This window comes from Notamacropus eugenii, chromosome 3, assembly GCF_028372415.1.
Source record: "Notamacropus eugenii isolate mMacEug1 chromosome 3, mMacEug1.pri_v2, whole genome shotgun sequence".
In the NCBI taxonomy this organism is placed as follows: domain Eukaryota; kingdom Metazoa; phylum Chordata; class Mammalia; order Diprotodontia; family Macropodidae; genus Notamacropus; species Notamacropus eugenii.
Window position 1 is genome coordinate 135837936 of NC_092874.1, and position 21189 is coordinate 135859124.

A 21189-nucleotide genomic window follows, 5' to 3' on the forward strand; every position below is an offset into this window, starting at 1 on the left:
CTCTACCATCTTGGCTCCCGGAAGGTCAAGTAGATGACTTACAGACATTTAATCTTCGAGTTAATAGTCTCAAGAGCAGCTGATGCAGTTACCTGGAGCTCTGTGGTTCTCTCTCACTCATTTCCACTGGACTTCCAGCCTGGGCTAATATGTTTGAGATTCTGTAGTGCTACTGCTGCTTCAGACTGCCTGAGGCTTCCTGTTCAGCTTTGCTATGGTGGGGTCTGCACTGGTACAGCCTGTGCACCGTGCGCTCCTCCAGCTCCATGCAACATATCCTTAACATAGACCTTCCAGTCTGTCCTGTATCAGAAATCTGCCACACTCTGTCTCCTATTGGATTCTGCCACTCTAAAATTTGTTCAGATTCTCTTTTTGGAGGTATCTGAAGGAGTTTGTCTTAGAGCTTATGTGAGTAGTTGCTCTCCTGTGAAACTGCTTCTTGATTGCTGTTGAACCTACCTGGCACTTTGCACTTCTTATGTACTTACGTGGGGAAAAGAGGAATATATCTTTGTGGCATAATGTGGTATGACAGCTTTGGTTTTGGATCTGGACTCAGAAGACTAATATCAATACTGGTTATACTACACAAAGCCAATCACTTAACTTCAGCGTTTAACATCAGTAAAAAGGAGACCTCTTATTTGTCTATCTCTAAACCAGAAAACACTATGTTAAATATTGGCTATAATTATTCTTTACAGTTATTTGTCTATGTGTCATACCCCCTTTCAGGCTATAAACTCTGTGAATGTGTAAATGGGCTATGTCTGATCTAAGTTGAGTATCTTCCTGTATCCACAGCACATTTCTCTGCCCACAGTTGATACTTAATAAATATTTGCTGAATTTAATATGAATCTCCCTCAATGCATACAGTACTAGATTTAAACTTTCTCAAGCCCACACATGGATTTCTCAATTTTTTTAAGATCTTGCTTATAAACTTATAAAGGAGAGCACACAACCTCCCTTAACTCCTGGTTCCAATGTGTTTAACGTCACTGTCAGGGCAACAATTGTTTTTGTATATCTTTTAAATATAAAGATGTATTTCATTATTTATATCTGTGGTATGCTTCTCCCATTAACAGGATTAGCGTCTAAAAAATATAACACCAATGAGAATTCTGAATCAGTTACAATTTCTCCTATTTAAAATGCAAGTGGTTATACTAATTCTGTATTTGTATGGCATCATGAATTTCAATTAGATCTGAAAATTTACTATGTCATCTCTGTGTGTTTGGGATAAAAATTTTTGTTAAAAATTCATTTCCTTATATATGATTATCTAGTTCAAATTCACAGTCTATTACAGTCTGATATCAATGGTAACTGCATTCTGGCCAAGGATGGAATTTTCATCATGGAGATTAAGAAAAGGCATAATATTCATCTCACTTACTCATTTAACTCTAAGGCTTCATGTGCTGCAGAAATTCTAGCTTGGGGGTTCCTTTCTCTCCAGGCTTTCTGCATGACTATTAAATTAAAAAAGACAAAAACACGTCAATCATTATAGAAGCATCAGAAGAAATCAAGTATACTGTGACATCTAATTAACTGCTAGGAAATACTTTACATATTTACAAGAGAATGAGCCAGTCTCCCTAAAAATACACAATCAATTGAATTTGCTATTCTCTTTTAAAGTCAGATTGCATTAAGTCTTTGTTCACTGATGTGTCTACAGAATTTATATTTGAAGATTCAAGAAAATAAGGAAAAGAAGTTTCTAATAGGTCCCTGGTCACTGAATTTAAATGTCAGAATAAAAACATACTTATTCTTCTATGTCCTCAGAAGACTGAAGTATTGATATCTTCCCTTCCAATTTTGTCAATAGCATCATTTATATTTGCCATTTCTCTATTGAAAATGCTTGCTCCAAGTTCCTGGATGTTACAACGCCGTTCTAGACCATTTTAAGTTGGCAGAGAACTTAAATTTTTTGTTATATATATACACACACATGCACGCATGCACGCGCACACACACAGCCATCTCCTGTTGGGCATGAGTGGAAAGTTTCCCTTAAAAAAATTTCTTTTGCAAAACAAAGTACACACAGTTACCTATTATAGCCATTACCATATATGCCTAGAGGACTACTTGGTGGAGCATGACTGATGATGAATCAACTAAAAAGGATGGAACTCTTTTATCACATTCACCAGTTCATAAATTCTATTTAGACAATGTGTTTTCTTTCAGTCACTCAGGGGGCAGATTCTGAATCTTACGTGTAACTTGCTTTAACGCAATAGCTGTGTTTGGAAAAAAAAAAACCTGAATGCAATTCTCATTTTTGTACATCAAAACACATTTAAAGGCATTGGGGAAGGTCTCTAATTTTGGTCATTATTCACACAGGATGCCATTCTCATACAGCCATCCCTTTAGTTCAGGTATTCATCTCTTCTCACCTAGATTACAGTAATGGCCTTCTAATTGGTCTTGAGGTGCTTTACTCCATCCTCCATACTGCTGCCAAAGTGATTTTCTTTAAACACACATCTGATCAGGTTACTCCCCTACTCAATAAAAATTCCAATAGCTCCTAAATTACCACTGGGATAAAATATAAATTCCTGTGTTTAGCATTAAAAACCTTTCACAACCACCTGGCCTTAGACTGTATTTCTAGTCTCAATGGATATGACTCCCCCTCCTGCATTCTGTTATCCAGCCAAACTGGCCTCTCCCTCCGTTCCTCACATAATTTGCTCCATCTCCATGCCAGGAATGTATTTCCTCTTACCTCCAACCCACAGAATCCTTCTCTTCCTTTAAGTAGCAGTTCAGGCATAACCTTTCACACAAATGAAGCCTTTGCGGATTCTCCCCAATTGCTAAAGTCCTTCCTTCCCTAACTTCCCTTGCACATACAACTAATTTGTATTTATTTTTAGTTATTCTCTTTATATTTATTCTATACATACTCACACATGTATTTGTGGTCTCCCCCATTAGAATGTAAACTCTTTACAAGGATAGGTTGTTTCATTCTTTGTATTTGTACCCCCAGTGCCTACCAGTCTTGCTACATAGTAGGGACCTAAGAAGTGCTTGAGGATTGCTTGCTCTCTATAAAAACAAAAGGACAAAATTTGAATTTTTGTCCCCCAATTTAATAGGTCTTTATATGTATGAATCTTTGCTTGTAAGATTTTCCCAAAATGAGGTATCATCTATGATTTTTCCCTCATAATTTCTGTGCAGAATGTATGTGAAACACATTTCTTACTTGCATCTGCAGGCCGCAAATGATCTGTGTCACATGTAAAGAATGTCTGATGGTCCTGTGCTGAAAGATTCATGTCATAGTAGGTCAAAGGTTCTCGTCCTGTTACCCAGGTATACCTATAAAGGAAGATAAGGCGGTCAGATACTTATGAGACAGAAACAAAAAGATCTATATGCCACTTATCTTTAAGTACCAAAAATATATGGCTCACAAATTGTTTTAATCATATCTGCATCCCTTCCAGAATTTTGTACTGGTAGAAACAATTAAAATAGTAATTTTTTCTATACTTCTGGCCTGAACTTGCCACAGACAAGATGCTAAAGAAAGTTTTTACTACCTACTGATAATAGGAATGTTTTTCAAAAACCATGGAAATGCTCCAATTTGCCCAATTACTTTACTAAATTAAATTCTGATACATCTCCTGTAATTCCTCTTTATTAATATGTGCCAGAGAAGCTTCAAAACATTTTGATTCAGTGATACATCTGTAGCATAGGGCAACAGAGAAATGGTGGGCCCATATAAATTACAGTTCCTGTTAAAACATTTAAATTCCTGTCTGTGTTAAAAATGTTTACAGAACAGTTGGCAACGTTTCCAAATGCTAACAGAAAGGGAGTTGTTGTGATGCGTTGATTTTTTTCCTATGTTCCATTTTCAGGGAGACAGAATTTGCCATCATAGGACTCAGGTTTAAATCAAGCTTGGCTAACTAAGTGACCTTGGGTCAGTTATTGAACTTTTCTGGGCCTCAGTTTTCTCACATTCAAGATGAGAAGACTGGTCTAGGTGACCTCTAAGATGACCTCTAAGATCTGATCCAGCTGCAGAGCCAAAGTCTTCCTATAATGGAGGCTACATCACAAGTCACCATGGCTGTCCCTCAGCAAAGAACTGGGTCCCCAGAAAGGTATGCCAAGGATTTCTGGGAAGCCACCATGCCAGAGAGCCAGATTAGTTCTAGAGCTAAACTAGAAAGTTTTATTTCATCAAATTTTTAAAACACTTACCGATTATATTCAGCCCCTCTAAATAGATTTAGTGGATTTCGCCAAACCTTGCACTCTGAAGCAAAGAAAAATATAAAACAATTAATAGAATCAGGAAAAGAACAATTTATTAATTCAGCAAATTTTATTTGCCCATGTCATAACATGATTTTATTTACAGAGACAGTTTTACCTGCAGGGGGAAAAAAAAAAACAAAACAGTAGACAAGCTACCAGGAGCCCTGGGTTCTGGCCAAATGCATTACCCTGTGTCACTTAGTATCTTTGTGCCTCAGCTTTCTTATATGTAAAACAAGGGAGTTGTACCAGATCATCTTGAACATCCCCTCTGAATAGTACTAGGGTTCTGGCTCAATCCCTGACTAGCTGTGTGACCTTGGGCAAATTATTAAACTCCTCTAGGACTCAGTCTCATAATAGCCTTCGAATGGAAATAATATGTGAGTTCTCTATCTCACAAAGCTGTCATAAAGAAAATATTTTTTAAAGTTTGAAGTCCATTAGTAAGTTGTTATTCTCTGGGTTTGAAGTAGAAGAACCTCTGATCTCTCTTTCAGCACTAAGAAAATTCCATGATGAATCCTAACAGTGAAATGTGATACAAGTAGAAGCAAAAAAGAGCTTTTTTAATAGCTTAAATTTTTTTCCTTAAAATTTGAATACCCTTTCATGTTAGAGATGTTTATTACCTATGTGACCATGAGCAAACCCATTGACCTCTGAACCTCAGTTTTCTTCTTTGTAGGACAACAGTGCTTGTTGGACAGTGTTGTGATTCAAAAAAGATAATACGACTGCTTTGCAAACTTAAAGCCAAATAAAAAGGCCAGTTACTATTATTACTGTAAAGATTTGAGGGCAGGAAGAAATAAGATGTAATACACCATTTCCATGACTGCATGGGCATTGAAGGAACAGAATTAATATTAAAAGGAGACAAAGAGAATGAGAACATTGAACTATGGCCAGTTATGGCTATTAACTCTGGGAACAGAAAATTAAAGATTTTTATTAAGGCATCGTAATGCAGGTAATTATTGCTCAGAGATAGAAAGGGTCAGGTTACGCTGGTTTAGCTCCTCCGGTTTTAAAGTACAAGAATGAAAATAAAGTAACAATGTTTATGAAAATAAAATCAATTACAAAACCAGAATAGAAGCGGATGTACCATGAGTTCAGACAATTCCAGGAATGAGAAGGGAAGCTCAATGGAGAGAATTTTAAATAGTTTGCCAACCTTAAAGGCGCAGAAGTAGCTCATCTTCAAATCAAAACATAAAAAAAAACAAACCACAGAATTTTCAAGCCAGAGAAGCCTTGGGAGATCATCTAACACAGACCTATTATTTTACTGATGGGGATACTGAAGTCCCAAAACCCCAAAGGATTGCCTAGAGGCACTTTCAATGGGGAGGAAGCAGTATGAGAGGAGAGCTGAAAACACTTCTTTCAGAGGACTTTGTCCCTCCTCTTCCTCACTCCCTAGGAGTCTGGATTTGCAAGGCATTTACCACTCCCATTGATTTATATCTTAGTTCCCTTATCTGTAAAATGGAAATAACAATAATTATATAGCCTAACTCGCAAAGATGTTTCAGGGAAAGTACTTTATAAGGCTCAAAGTTTGTTGTTATCATTGTTATTAACATTTAACTATTATTAATATTAACTTTTCATACACAGACTTTCAGCTATGGGTTCCTTGGGAATGTGAAAGTTCTCCAGCACTTTATAACAGGGAAGCACAGCTGATCAAACCAGTAAAAACACACAAAGAAAACAAGGAAACAGAGTCACCACAGTGGTAGGGAAGCAGAGAATAACTGACCAAAATACTGTGAGGGACAAGTAGTGAGCAGGCCATACCAGCAGAGGTCAGTGTGTGCCAGACTTATGGGATCCGTTCAGGAAGGGCACCAACAGGAAAAGATTTTTCATTCCAAATGCCCGAGTCATGCTGGGAAACTGTACTAGGCCACTGAAAATACTGTCAGATGTTACAGAGCTTGAGTATATTGAGATCTACCAGGTGGAAAATTTATGACATCTGTTGATTTTTGTATTTATTATACTTACGGCTACAAACACAGTCTACACAGTTTATATTTGATGCCAAGCCAACAAGTCTTTATTATGAGCCTACTCTCCAACAGTCACTGCACTAAGTCCTGAGAATACAAACCAAAGCAAAAGACAGCCCTTATACTAAGGAGAAACAACATGCAAGCAACTGTGTGCAAACAAGATACATACTGGGCAACCTGGAGATAATTTGAAGAAGGCTAGCAGGAAGAAGGACTAGGAAAAATTCTTGCAGAAGATAGGATTTTACTGGAACTTAAAGGAAACCAAAAGGCAGAGATGAAATGGAAAAGAATTTCAGGCATGAGGGAATAGCCAGTGAAAATACAGAATTAGAAGATGGATTGCCTTGTGTAAAGAACAGCCAGGAGTCCATTATCATTGGCTTATGTGGAGGGGAGGAAGGTGGGAGAACCCTGAAAAGACAAGAAGGGCAAGGTTATGATGAGCTTTAAGAACCAAACAGAGAATTTTATATTTGATCCTGGAGGAAATAGGAAGCCACTGGAGTTGGGGAACTTGATGCAAGGTGACAGGAGAAAGGTATTGCAATCGTCCAGGTATGAGATCTTGAGGGGCTTGTACCAAGGTGGTTGTGATGTCAGAGGAAGCAAGAGGGCACATGTGATGCAAAGTGACTATGGGAAGAGGTAGGAATGGGACAATGAAGATATTAATAAAAAGCTGTGGGTTTGGAATCAGGTTAGATTTGCCCAACTCTAACTTCTCATACTTATTAGGTTATGTGGGACCATGTGCAATTCACTTAAAACTATGAGTCTTAGTTTTCTAATCTAAGTTTTTCTAATCTAGTAAAACTAGGGTGATAATTTTGGTCCTCATTTTGCAGAACTGTTCTGAAGAGCAAATTAGATAATGAACTAAAGTATTTTGCAAACTTTAATGAACTATGTAACATGCAATTTCAGCTATTACTGTTGTTATGGTGTAATGTTACTGAACTTTTTCTGAACTGTTGATAGCTAACTATATGTTTCAAAGTTCAGTAGGAAATTAAGAAATTTCCCCCACAGAGCACTATGATAACTTGTGGATGAGAATAGCTATTAAAACCTAAAACTGCACTAAGATTTGGAGGCACCGTGGAGAAAACTCTTTAAAGTTCACAAAGCTAATGTATAGACATTATCTCATTCAATCTCAAAACAGCCTTTTGAGGTAATTACTAGATGGTTCAGTTCATTACCAGGAAATAGACCCATTGTTATGTGCGTAAATTATGAAATAAACTCCCCTAAACATTTTACATTCCGTTATATATCTAAAATAAATTTAATTGCTTAAAACATAAATAACTCCAAAGAATTTTAGTGTAGTGTAGTATGATACAGGATAGTTTATAGGATCAGTGTGGTACAAGGTGAAAATCTCTCTTTTGGGAGTCAGTGGTGCCAGGTTCAAGTCCCAACACTGCCAGTACTACCTATGTGACTTTGAGCAAATCACTTAAACACTCAAGGTCTCAGTTTTCTCATCTGTTAAATGAGAAGGTTGGATTAGAAATCCTTTAAATCCCTCCTCGGAATTCATGATGTCAGTTGCGTGGAGTTAATGCAAGATAAAGGAGCTATATTCCAATACTCAGTCTTCAATTGTGTGGTGCTGCTATATGACCAGCAGGGGGTGGAACAAACATCATTATGAACACGTATGACTTGATTTGTACCTGAAAACTATCTTTAAAAATATCATTCACTGATGGTATTATACAACTGTTTTTGTTTTAAAAGCAGTTTTACATGTGAAGTGTACATATGTGTGTATACATACCTGTGGCACCTTTATCATTTGTTACGTATTTCTGAACTTTTATCTTTAAAGATATATTAATGAAGAATACTTCCTAGCATACTTTATATCATTCAAAATACACACATATGTACATATATAAATACATATATACACACATATACACATGTTCCAAGTCTAGAACTTATATGTTCTAAATAACAAATGTTCTAAATGGTATTAAGTATTTCGAGGAAGCTTCTTCATTAATATATCTTTAAAGCTGAAAGTCCAGATATTCATAAGATTAAATGGCAAAGGATGGCAGATATAATATTTTCAAGAACAAGCAGCTACAGCAAGCAGGTAGACATAATTTAAATGTGCAGGGTCTAAGATAACACAACTTTCTTCAATACAACAAGAAATTTAAACTGCTTAGAAGATTTTCTTTCTGATGAAGATCAAGCAAAAGATGTCTTTGCTTCAATGTAATTTTATCTTACAACTGGGTTGAGAAGGGGTCATTTGGAAGAAAAACATTTTGTAGTGTTATTACACAGTCTTCTTAAATTGGGTCACAGCTATGTTAATTTCTTCTTTGCTGCTCTCCTTAATCCAATCCTTCAAGAGACTGTCCTTGGACAGAAGTGCCCTGGGCCCCATACCCCATAAATATTAGGCTGCCTGATGTTTTAGCGATGTGGACAAAGGATGTTACTGCCAAACTCATTAGGTCATGAAGTCTGAAGGCAAGAGCTTAAACTTGGGTCTCTGGAGGGTCAAAGCTTTTCCACATGAGGCCCAGTTTCTTATCTTGCTTGCTCCTCTGAGGAATAAACTCTATATTTTAATCAGATTGAAGCATATTTTAACTCCAAGTAGAATTTTCCATCCTCTCTCAAGATCAGCTAGTGCCCTTTGGCTGCCATAAAAAAGTTGCATGGTATTCCAACAAGAGCACATTAATGAGCATTACTATCTTTTTCCCCCCTTAAGTCTCTGAAATGATGTCCACTTATCTCTAAGGCTTCCACCTCTATTCATCCATGGTGAATGCCACCAGAGCTGACAAGATCATTTGTTCCACTCCAGTTCTCTAAAATGATATCCAAACAGAATGCATAATAAAGTAATACATCTAATCCTTTAAGTCTACAGAAAATTATCTATTCTTTGGAATGTTTACATATTATCTAAGAAAATAAAACAATAAAACGGCAAGGGCCTTCAATGAGATGAAAAACAGTACTCCCCAATCTACTTTGTCAGTCTTATTTTTCCACCATTTCCCTATCTGTTTCAGCCACACAGGTCTACCCACTGTCCCCCAACAACCACTTTCCCACCTCCACTCAAGTCATGGTCATGTGCTAAATTACAACATGGTGATGACCCTGAGACTGCAAAGAAACAAGCTATGTCAGTCAAGATGGAAATGATTCAAGTCCATGATCAAAACCTAGCATGCAAATGTTATGTATGTCAAATGTTCCAAAGATATAAACTAGGAAGAAATTATATTTTTAAAAGTGAAAGCTACTGTGGTTTAATGAAAAGAACTCCAGGCTTGAATACAGGAGCATTGACTTCTAGTTCTGTTTTTTGCCAGATGTTACCTGTATGGCCTTGGGCAAGTCACTGAATCACTTCTTTATCTGAAAAATAGAGCATCTGAATAGATGATCTCTAATATCCCAGTCTCATCTCCCATCAGAGCTAAATCTGTGACATTATGAACTTTAATATCCCTTCTACCTTTCAATATATGCTTCTGTCTACCTGGATTCTAATTTCATTGATTTAGAGGATGCTATCTGGTTTTACATTTCCTTACATGCACCACAGAAGACAGTGCTTTGTAGACAGTAGGCATCAATAAATATTTCTCTAGAAGGAAGAGGAGCCCTTAAATCATTCTAGAGGGATTATATGAATTGAATGATTATCAAGGTCATAAACTAGATTATCAGAAGAATACCTAGATCTCTTGATTCTCAGTCATAACATTAATCCTTCTACAGAACAGTTTATATTCAGAAGTCTTGGTTTAATTTATCTTAAGGTGCCTACTCTGGTTTGAGAAAGAAAGAATAAGGAAGATGACATTAAATAACAGCCTGAGGGGTAGCAAGTTGGTGTGGTTGCGCAGTGGACAGAACACTGGTCCTGGAGTTTGAAATCTGGCCATAGATACTTGACACTTACTAGCTGTGTGCCCCTGCACAAGTCATTTAACCCCAAATGCCTTGCTCTTCCCTCCTCCTCATCAAAAAAAATCTAGCCTGATAAGGAAGTCAATGAGATTATATATGGCATATCTAGCACCTGGCTACATTGGAAAACTCAAAGCATGGTTAGGATGTGCTCAACACCACCTCTTACAGGAAGTCTTTACTGATTCCCCATCCTATCATCCAAATCCCAGCAGCTAGTGGTTCCTTACCTCCCCCAAAATACCTTGTATTGGTTTTGTCTACTTTTAGGTGCCTATGTTGCTGCCCCCAAAACATTTGTCTTTGTAATCCCAGTGTCTACCCCTGTGCCCAAACACAGAGCAGCTACTCAATATATGCATGTGGACTGGCTGACTGACTGACTGGATGACTAACTGCTGTTACAACAGACGGAGTTGTAAGAACTGAACTTTCCCTATATACCAAATACCCTGTATATCGAAGATTTTGCAAAGAGAGAATTTATCACCTGTGAAAACCAAGAAATTCTAAGAAGAGGTACTTAAACACACAGAAGCAGCTGTAGTTACAGAGACCCAAGTTTCTTAGGTTCTAAAATCTTTATTGAAATGTTCAGAATAAATCTTCATCCCCCTTCCCCGTGGCTTTAAAAGAACCTTATCAGAGTAAATCGGGCTTCTCCCACAATCATATCTTCCAAAGAGCAGAAATGCACTCATGCTGAGGATGACATTATCATTAACAACTGCTGCAGGGAACAGTTTGATTTCTAGATATAATTTTTTCTAAGAAGCCCCCAAATTCTTTCATGTAAACCATTTCCTTTCACCTTAGAAAATGTCTAACATAATTAAGGGAAGGGCACAGGATATTCCTTTTTTACTTAAGGAGAAATATACAAAGAGGGAGATTTTTCTGAAGTTTTCCCATAAATTCATGGGGGTTGGGTGGGGAGAGAAAGCTCTAGAATTCAGATCTTTGCACTTTGGATTCAGAGGTCTACAAAAAGGTCAACCAAGTAAACAATAGTTTATATGCTACCTGTAAATACCAAATATTCAAGGTTTCCTTCTTTGGATCTTGCCTTTCTTATGCTGTTATCACAGGGAGTGCTAGACTGGGAGTGAGGAAAACCTGAGTTTGATTTCTGCCTCAGACACATATTACTTACAAACCCCTGGGCTTAACCACTGGCTGTCTCGATTTTCTTATCTGTAAAATGGGAACAATAATAGCACCTACCTCTTAGGGTTGGTTATGAGGAGCAAGGGACACCTAGGTGGTGCAGTGGAAAGAGTACCAGTACAGGAGTCAGGACAACCTGAGTTCAAATCTCACCTCAGACACTTGACACTCACTAGCTGTGTGATCTTGGGGAAGTCACTTATCCCCAGTTGCCTCATCCTGGGTCATCCCCAGTCATCCTGATGAATATCTGGTCCCTGGATTCAGATGGCTCTGGAGAAGAAGTGAGGCTGGTGACTTGCACAGCCCTCCCTCACTCAAAAACAAAGTCAAGTGCAAGTCATGTCATTATTTCTCTGATGGCATGGTCTTCTTCAGCAACAAAGGACAAACACACACCCATGAGGATCAAATGAGATACTATCTGTAATGTGCTTTAAAAACCCTGAAGAGCAATATAAATGCTAGCTATTCTCTTAAGGGTATTCAAGTACTAGTCTGGTTATGCAAGTCACTTAAATCTCCCACAGCCTTAGCTGCCTCATTTCTAAAATGCAAAGAATAATATTTGTACTACCTTATAATATCTGTACTAACCTTACAGGGCTGTTGTGAGGAAAGCAGTTTGTAAACCTGTAAAGAACGCTATAAATGCCAATTATTATTATCCTCTTCTGGTTGCTTCTATTCATTTTGTACAGACCTTATTTAATTTAAGAGGATTATGGCTGCAGAGCTGGAAGAAACTTCAGTACATAGGTCATCTAGTCCAAACCCCTCAGTTTTACAGATGAGGAAACGGAGATCCAAGAAGGTTTCAAAGATAAGGGGACAAAGTTTGCAATGGAGGTGGTAATGATAGCCAGCTCCTCTAACTCCAGAGACCGTGACTACAAACTCAGTATGGTTGGTCTTAGAGGGTGAGAGTCAGGGAAGGAGAAGGAAGTTGGGGAGGAACAAGATCTAGGATGAAGGACATGCGGAAAGAGTTGATTTTTTTTAAGTTTGTAGATTTTTAAAACTAAGAATTTTTGGTATCCCATGTTTATAATAATCATAATTTGTCATCTACTGGAACTTGAAAAATGTGGAACTGATGATTTCTGAAACCCTTTTTAATTCAATCTCTTATTCTGGGAAAAATTTATGATAGGTAGCTAGATGGAGAGAGGGAGAGAGGGAGGGAGGGAGGGAGGGAGTGAGGGAGGGAGGGAGAGAGAGAGAGAGGGAGGGAGAGAGAGAACCAACTTTTGCCATTTCTAGCATAAATATGCTATAGTGCTCTACAAGGCATATATTTTAGAACCTAGGTCAGTGTTTTTCACACAGTACAAAGAAGGCAGGTAAGTTGTTATAATGGCAGGAATTTCAGACTTGGAATCAGTCCTGGGTTCCCCTTGCTGCATTTACATTTACTAGCTGTGTGAACTAGGGAAAATCACTTTAATGTGCCCCAGGTTCCTCAACTGTAAAATAGGGCTAATAATACTTATACTATTTAGCTCACAGAGTTCTTATAAAGACGGGGCTTTTGTTATATCAACAGTTATTAATAATAGTGACTAATAAACGTTTGTGGAACCAGTGAATGACTGAGATGCAGTGCAGTGTAGTGAAAGGGGTTCCAAATCTGGAATGAGAGGGTATGTGTTCAAATTCTGCCTGGATGACTTATTCCCTACATGATCTTGAACAAGTCACTTTTCCTTACTAAGTTTCAATTTCCTTACTGGTAAAATGAAACACTTCCACCAGATGGTCTTTGTAAGGTCTCTTCCAGGTCAATATTTCATGATTAGTCAGTCAGTCAGTAAACATTTATTAGGCACCTACTATGTGCTGTGCTAAGTACTGGGGATACAAAGAAATGCAGAATAGAGTTCCTGCCCTCCAGGAGCTCATGGTCCAGTGGGAGAGACAACATGCAAAAACTATGTACAGGCCATAGAGAGGATACGGAAATAATGGAGGGAAAGTACTAGAATTAAGAGGGATTAGGAAGGCTTCTTGTCGAAGGTAGGATTTTAGCTGGGATTTGAAAGGAGCCAAGCACAGGCAAGAGGTGGGGATGAGGAGGCAGAGCATTCCTGGCATGGGAAGACAGTGCAAATGCTTAGAGTCAGGAGAAGAAGTGTCTTGTTTAAAGAATACCAAGAATGGGTGAATGTACACAGACAGATCAATAGGGAAAACATTAACAACAGAAGAAAAAATGGCCTCTACATCTAGTAAACTAGTTCAGGCATCTATGAGTAAATACAGCAGAACAAAGAAAAATGATTCCATACTTGATGAAACAGAGGAGCTGGCAGAATGTGAAAAGAATGTGGAATCACAACTCAGTGTTCCTGAAGGAGAATTCTGAGGGCAGATTTTTATGTGTGCAGCAAAAATAATGGGCAAATTAGAAAAAATGGAATAAGCAACGGCAAGTCTTACCAAACATGAGAGAGAACAATAGACTGGAATGCAAATATATGTAAGTGAAAGACAATCTAGAAGAGAAGCAAAAAATGCAACAGTATTTAATTACTTTAAAAGAAAACATACTCACTATGCAAACAAAATATATTGATCCTGAAGACATGCTATATAATAACTTAATGATTATCCATCTCCCAGAAGAACACAAGAAAACAAAATCCTTAACAACACTGTCCATGAAAGAAGAAGTACCCAGAACTCATGAATGTAGAATACTCACTAAAACAATTCATAGGTAACCTCCAGAAAACAAACCAAAAGCTACAAACTTCAAGACACATCAGTAGTTAAATTTAACAATCCAATTCAGAAACAAGTTCTAAGAGCATTCAAAGAGAAAGACTTGCAAATACAAAGGAAAGGAAATTCAAATAACACAAGACTATTACACACCCACCAAAAACGTAAGAGAGACTGGAACACTATATTCCAAAGAACAAAGGATACAGCCCAGGATGACCTACCCTGCATAGCTGACAATCATAAATGACAAAAGATAGATGTTCTATAATAAAAAAGATTTGGAATATTTTTAGAAAGAAAATCAGAACTGAAGAGATCAATTGCTTCTCAATCACCTCAAACAACAGAAATGGAGGAGGAGCAAATAAATGCAGCAGCTGAGGACAACAGCAAACATGTATACAAGGAGACAAGGGTGAAGGTGGAAGTCTATTGAAGGTGACAGTGAAGAGGCAGTCTTGGAGCATTATGGGCAGAACTTGGTGATATCTGCCTACAGGTGAATCAAATTTTTTTTTGTTTTGAGGGTTTTTTTGTTTGTCTTTGGTTGGCCTACATTGCAGCATGAAAGGGTATGTGGGAGGGTTCTTGAATGGGGGGAGGGGAATGAGAGAGAGAATCAGGAGAAATCAAGAAAAAGGAAACCCCTCACAAAGAAAAAAAGGTTGCAGGGGAATCAGTGAAAAAGAAGAGGGGAAGAAAGGAGACTTGACCTTGTTGGTACGAGGGGCTTCCACTGATAAATGCTTCTCTGGGTGAAAAAATATGTTTTATAAAGGGATAGAGAAACTGTGTTCTAGGTGTGGTGGGACTTCAAAAAGGTCAATTGAAATATGGAACTCCTAAGGGCAGCTGGCAGCTGGCATCTGGCATCTGGAGGAGTGGGAGGAAAGGGACCTAAGGAGATTTTAAAGGAGGAAAAAGTAACTATAGGAGAATAGAGATGGTGGGCTGCATAAGCAGGCATGTGGTGGGAGAGGGACAGTATCCTCTTTGAAACTTGTGATAATTAGCACTGTTCTAGGAATGCTAAATAATGGAAAAAAGAAAACCACAGAGCAAGCTCTACAACACAATGGCAGAAACTGACTGGGAGAAGTACCTACCTAGGAAGTTTTTATTACATGAGCAATACAGAGAAACTAGATAATCAGAGAAGTCATGAATCACGGAATGACCACCAAGGGAAAACAGAGAAACTGAATAATGAAGAGAGTGAAAGGGTGAAAGAAATCTTTTTTGGAAAGGAGTGGAAAATGAAATTTTTAAAAATGGGACTAGTTGAAGAGGAGAGGAAGGCTGAATCTACTTAACTGAGAGGGATAAAGAGGGGGACCACATAAAAGCAGGAGAGAAAAAGAAACTAATAAGCAAAATCCCAAAGGGAAAGAGGGTAACAATAGAGAGGAGGGGATCAAGAATGAAGGGAAGCAAACCAGAGGGAATAGGGTACTGTAAAAAAGATTAAGGTGAAGTAATGGAAGGAATACAGTACTGTGTTTTTATAGCAAAAGAGGGAAAAATCATAATTGAAAAAAAGAAACAAATGGAGAAAAAAACTTTAAACATGAATGAGTTGAATAAATCAATAAAACATAAAAAAGTGACAGATTAAATAAGAGAACAAAACCCTGTAATCATTTGATGCTTACAAGGAACACATTTTAAAAAAACAAGGACATATACAAAATAAAACAGAGCGAATGTGAAAAAATTTACTATGCATCAAGTGAATCCAAAAAAGCAGGAGATTTTGCTAAATAACAAAGCAAAAACAAACATTCAAAAAATAAAGTGATACACAATGAAACCAGATGAAGCTGATAGGAACCACAGAAAACAAACCAATACTAAACTTTTAAACTCCAAATGGTCATTGCATCCAAATTCATAAAGGAAACACTTTCTGTCCTACAGAAAGCAAGGACATTATCACAACAGTGACAGGAAACTTCAATATCCTTCTCTCAGTCTTAGAAAAGTCTTAAAGAAAGATAAACAAAGGGGAAAATAAGAAATTCAACAAATTGCTGGAGAAATTAGACTTAAAAGGCTTTAAACATCTTTTAAATGGGACTCCGAAAATATAAATATTTCTCAGAACATGGAATTTTTACAAAAACAGACCATGTACTAGATCACACAGATAAAGCAAACAAATATAGGAAGGCAAAAATAGCTAATATCCTTTACAGACCATAAAACAATAAAACTAAATTGATTCAGCATAGTCCCAAATGGAGACTTAACAATGAAATCTTAAATAAGAAGTGGGTCAAAGAGCAAAGCATAGAAATAAGTTGTAATCATGTAGAAAAAATGATAATGAAACTACATACTGAAATTTCTGAAATACAACTAAAGCAGTTTGCAGGGGCAGGGAGATCATATCCATACAAATATACATTAACAAAATAGAAAAGGAGAGGATTAATGAACTGAATATGCATTTTAAAAATTAGAATGTGAACAAATAAGCAAACCTAAATTAAGCACAAAAGAGGAGGTAATAAAATTGGAGGTGAAATAGATGAATAGGAAACAAAACTCCCCCACTGAAATGATAATTAAAATTAAAACCTGGCTCTTTGAATAGACTAATAAAATTGATAAACCCTTAGCTAATCTGATTTTTAAAAGAGAACAAAAAATCAAATCACTAAAACAGCAAATGAGCAAGATAATATCACAATAAAACCAAAAGAAATAAAAAGAATAATCAGAACATATTATGCACAATTTTATGCTAACAAAACTGAGAGCACAAAATAGAGGAATACCTTCAAAAATATAAAATACCCAAACTATCAGAAAACCACATGGAGATCTTAAATAACCCAATCTCAGAAAAAGATATTGATCTAGCTATATCTAGGAGCTCCCAAAGGAGGAAAAAACCCTTCAAGAACTGATAGATTCACAGGCAAATTCTAGCAAACTTTTAAAGAACAGTTAGTATCCATAATCTACAAATTGTTTTTAAAAATTGAGAAAGAAAGCACACTAATAGAATAATTTTATGAGACAAATATAGTCCTAATACCTAAACAAGGGAAAGATAAAACACAGAAAGAAAACCATAGGTCAATATAATTACTGAAAATTGACTCAAAAATTTTAAACAAAATCCTGTCAAATATACTACAATAAGTACAACACTCTTTTATGCTAAAAACCCAACAAATATAGGCATGGGAGGGTCTTTTTTAATATAACAAAAAGCATCTATCTGAAACCAAAAGCAAGCATCCCATGCAATGGGAATAATATTAGAACCTTTGTCCAATAAACAGGGGAGCAAAACAAAGGTGTTCTCTCTCCCAGTTATCGTTTGATTATAGTTCTGAAATTGCTAGCATGACCAAAAAGACAAGAGAAAGGAATGAAAGGGATGAAGATAGATAAAGGGAAGATAAAGCCATCCATATTTGCTGGTGATGTGATGGTATACTTGGAAAATCCTAGGGAATCAACAAAGATACTGAGACAATTAACATCTTGAGCAAATTGCAGGATACAAAATAAGGCCTCAGAAATTAACAGCATTTCTACATAATATCAACAAAACACAAGAAGCAACAATGGAAAGGGAAATCTCACTTTAAATAACTAGAAAATGCATAAAATATTTGGGATATCCTACCAAAGCAACGAAAAGACTTAGACAGAATCAGTTATAAAATGCTTCTTAAAAAAATAAAGAATAACTTAAATAGCTAGAGGAAATGTTCAGTGCTCATGAGTATGTCATGCCAATATAATAAAAATGACAACACTACCAAAAATACTACCAAATACTTCTAATGCTATATTAATCAAATTACCAAAGGAATACTTTATAGAACTGGACAAAATAATTACAAAATTCATTTGGAAAAACAAAAGATCTAGAAATTCAAGGAAAATGATAAAAAGAAATAACTAGGGACAAAGAGAGTAATGGAACTTCTGGAACTCAAAACTATATCACAAAGCAAAAATCGCCAAAAGCTATCTGGTATTGTTTTAAAAAAGAGTGTTAGGAACATTCTAGACAAGAGAAAATCAATAGAACTTAATAATATTGTTTAAGAAAGTGGAGAACATAAATTAACTAGGTAAAAACTCTTTATTTGATTAAAAACTGCTAAGAAAACTGGAAAGCAGTCAGGCAGAAAGCAGGCCTACACCAGTATCTTATACCATATTCCATAATACATTACAAATGGATATTTAATCTTAATATTAAAGATAATACTATCAAAAAATAAGAAAGGAAGCAGATCATTCTCTCTCTCACACCTATGGGTAAGAGATATATGTTTAACCAAACAAGAGATAGAAACAAATTACAAAAGACAAAACAGACAACCTTGAGTATATGAAATTGGAAACCTGCATACACACAATCAACACACCTAGGATAAGAAGGACAGTGGTTGAATAGGGGAAAATCTTCATATGAAATTTTTCTAACAAAGATTTGGTATCTAATAGACAAATTTTTTATACATGCATAGCCATTCTCCAATAAATAAGTGGTCAAAAGATATAACAGTTCTCAAAAAAAAAAAACAAAACCCCAGTAAAGTCTTTCATGACTACACGAAAGAATATTTGAAATCACTAATAAGAGAAACGCAAGTTAAAACAACTTGAAGGTTGTACTTCACACCCTGAAAAATTGGAAAAAGATGACAAAAAATGTCAACAGTCCTTACTGTAGGGATTGAGGAAAGGTAGGCATAATAATAGATCACTGGTGGAAATTTGAAATGGTACAACTATTATGAAAAAATAATTTGGATTTGTGGAAATAAAGTGATTAAAATGTCTATACCCTTTGAACCAGAGATTCTATTATTATACTCTAAGGAAGCCATCATCAATTCAAAAGAAAGTCCCCATATACACCTAAATATTTAGATCAGCACTTTTTGTGATAGGAAATAATCAGAAACAAAGTAGATGCCCCTCAATTGGGGAATGACTAAACAAATGGAAGAGCTCAAAAAGGATTTTGAAAATCAAGAAAGGGAAGTGGAAGAAAAATTAGGAAGAGAAATGAGAGCTATGCAAGAAAATCATGAAAAATGAATCAACAGCTTGCTAAAGGAGACCCAAAAAATACTGAAGAAAAATAACACCTTTAAAAATAGACTAACTCAAATGGCAAAAGAGGTTCAAAAAGCCAATGAGGAGAAAGATGCGTTAAGAAGCAAAATTAGCCAAATGGAAAAGGAGGTCCAAAAGCTCACTGAAGAAAATAGTTCTTTAAAAATTAGGATGGAGCAGATGGAAGCTAATGACTTTATGAGAAATCAAGAAATGATAAAACAACACCAGAAGAGTGGAAAAATAAGATGACAATGTGAAATATCTCACTGGAAAAACAACTGACCTGGAAAACAGATCTAGGAGAGGTAATTTAAAAATTATTGGTCTACTTGAAAACCATGATCAAAAAAAGACCCTAGACATCATCTTTCATGAAATTATCAAGGAAAACTGCCTTGATATTCTAGAACCAGAGGGTAAAATAGAAATGGAAAGAATTCACCGATCACCTTCTAAAAGAGATCCCAAAAGGAAAACTCCTAAGAATATTGTAGCCAAATTCCAGAGTTCCCAGGTCGAGAAGAAAATATGACAAGCAGCCAGAAATAAACAATTCAAATATTGTGGAAATACAATCAAGATAACACAGGATTTAGCAGCTTCTACGCTAAGAGATCAAAGGGCTTGGAATATGATATTCCAGAGCTCAAAGAAGATAGGATTAAAACCAAGAATCACCTACCCACAGCAAAAACAAGTATAATACTTCAGGGGAAAAAATGGAATTTCAATGAAATAGAGGACTTCGAAGCATTCTTGTTGAAAAGACCAGAGCTGAACAGAAAATCTGAATTTCAAATACAAGAATCAAGAGAAACATGAAAAGGTAAACAGGAAAGAGAAGCTTTAAGGAACTCATTAAAGTGGAATTGTTTACATTCCTACATGAAAAGATCTTACTTATAACTCAAGAGACCTTTTTCTACCCTTTCTACCCTTTCTATCCTTAGGGTAGTTAGAGGAAATACATACACACACAGACACACACACACACACATAGACACACAGACACACACACAGGCACAGGCACAGGGTGACTTGAAAATGAAGGGAGAATACCTAAAAAACAAAATTTACTGTTGAGAGGAATGTACTAGGAGTAAGAGAATAGGAGACATACAATGTAGCAAATCATCTCACATAAAAGAGGGAAGAAAGAGCTTTTACTATGGAGGGGAAGATGGAGGAGATGAAAGGAAATAAATGAGCCTTACTCTCATGGAATTTGGCTTAAGGAGAGAATAACACACACTCAATTGGATATGGAAATCTATTTTAGTCTGCAGGAAGGCAGGGGGGAAGGGGATAGGAGAGGGAAGATAACAGAAGGGACAGCAAATTGGGGAAAGAGGTAATCAGAAGCAAACTTATTATGGGAGGACAGGTCAAGGGAGAGAATGGAATAAATGGAGGACAGGATAGGACAGATTGAAATGTGGTTAGTCTTTCGCAACATAACTATTATGGAAGTGCTTTGCATTGTTACACATGTATGACCTACACTGAATTGCTTGTTTTCTCAGTAAGGCTGGGTGGGGAAGGAGGAAGGGAGAGAATATGGAATTCAAAGCTTTAATAATGAATGTCAAAAATTGTTTTAGCATGCAACTAGGAAATAAGATGTACAGGCAATGGGGTATAGAAATCTATTTTGCCCTACAGGAAAATGGGGGGGGGGGGGGGGGAATTGAAGAAGGGGAGATAACAGAAAGGAGAACAGACTGGAGGAAGAGGGGAAGAGGTGAATGCTGTCCTGGCATGCGGGTGGGGAGAGATGGGGAGAAAATTCTGAATTCAAATTCTGGCGGAAGGAATGTGGGAAACTGAAAAATAAATATTAAACAAGAGGGCTTTCTTTATCTACAAATTTAAATTTACTCTG

General features: G+C 36.6%; 1 protein-coding gene across 3 annotated transcripts in view; it reads right to left on the minus strand.

The window, feature by feature from the left end:
- ST7 (suppression of tumorigenicity 7) overlaps positions 1-21189 on the minus strand; it is a 294589-nt gene that overhangs the window by 113687 nt on the left and 159713 nt on the right. For all 3 annotated transcript variants that reach the window (XM_072652961.1, XM_072652964.1, XM_072652962.1), the window contains exons 4-6: positions 4270-4324; positions 3254-3369; positions 1412-1487 (exon numbers count right to left, since the gene is read on the minus strand). In XM_072652961.1, coding sequence (XP_072509062.1) covers positions 1412-1487; positions 3254-3369; positions 4270-4324 — 247 coding nt within the window. The remainder of the gene's footprint in view (positions 1-1411; positions 1488-3253; positions 3370-4269; positions 4325-21189) is intronic.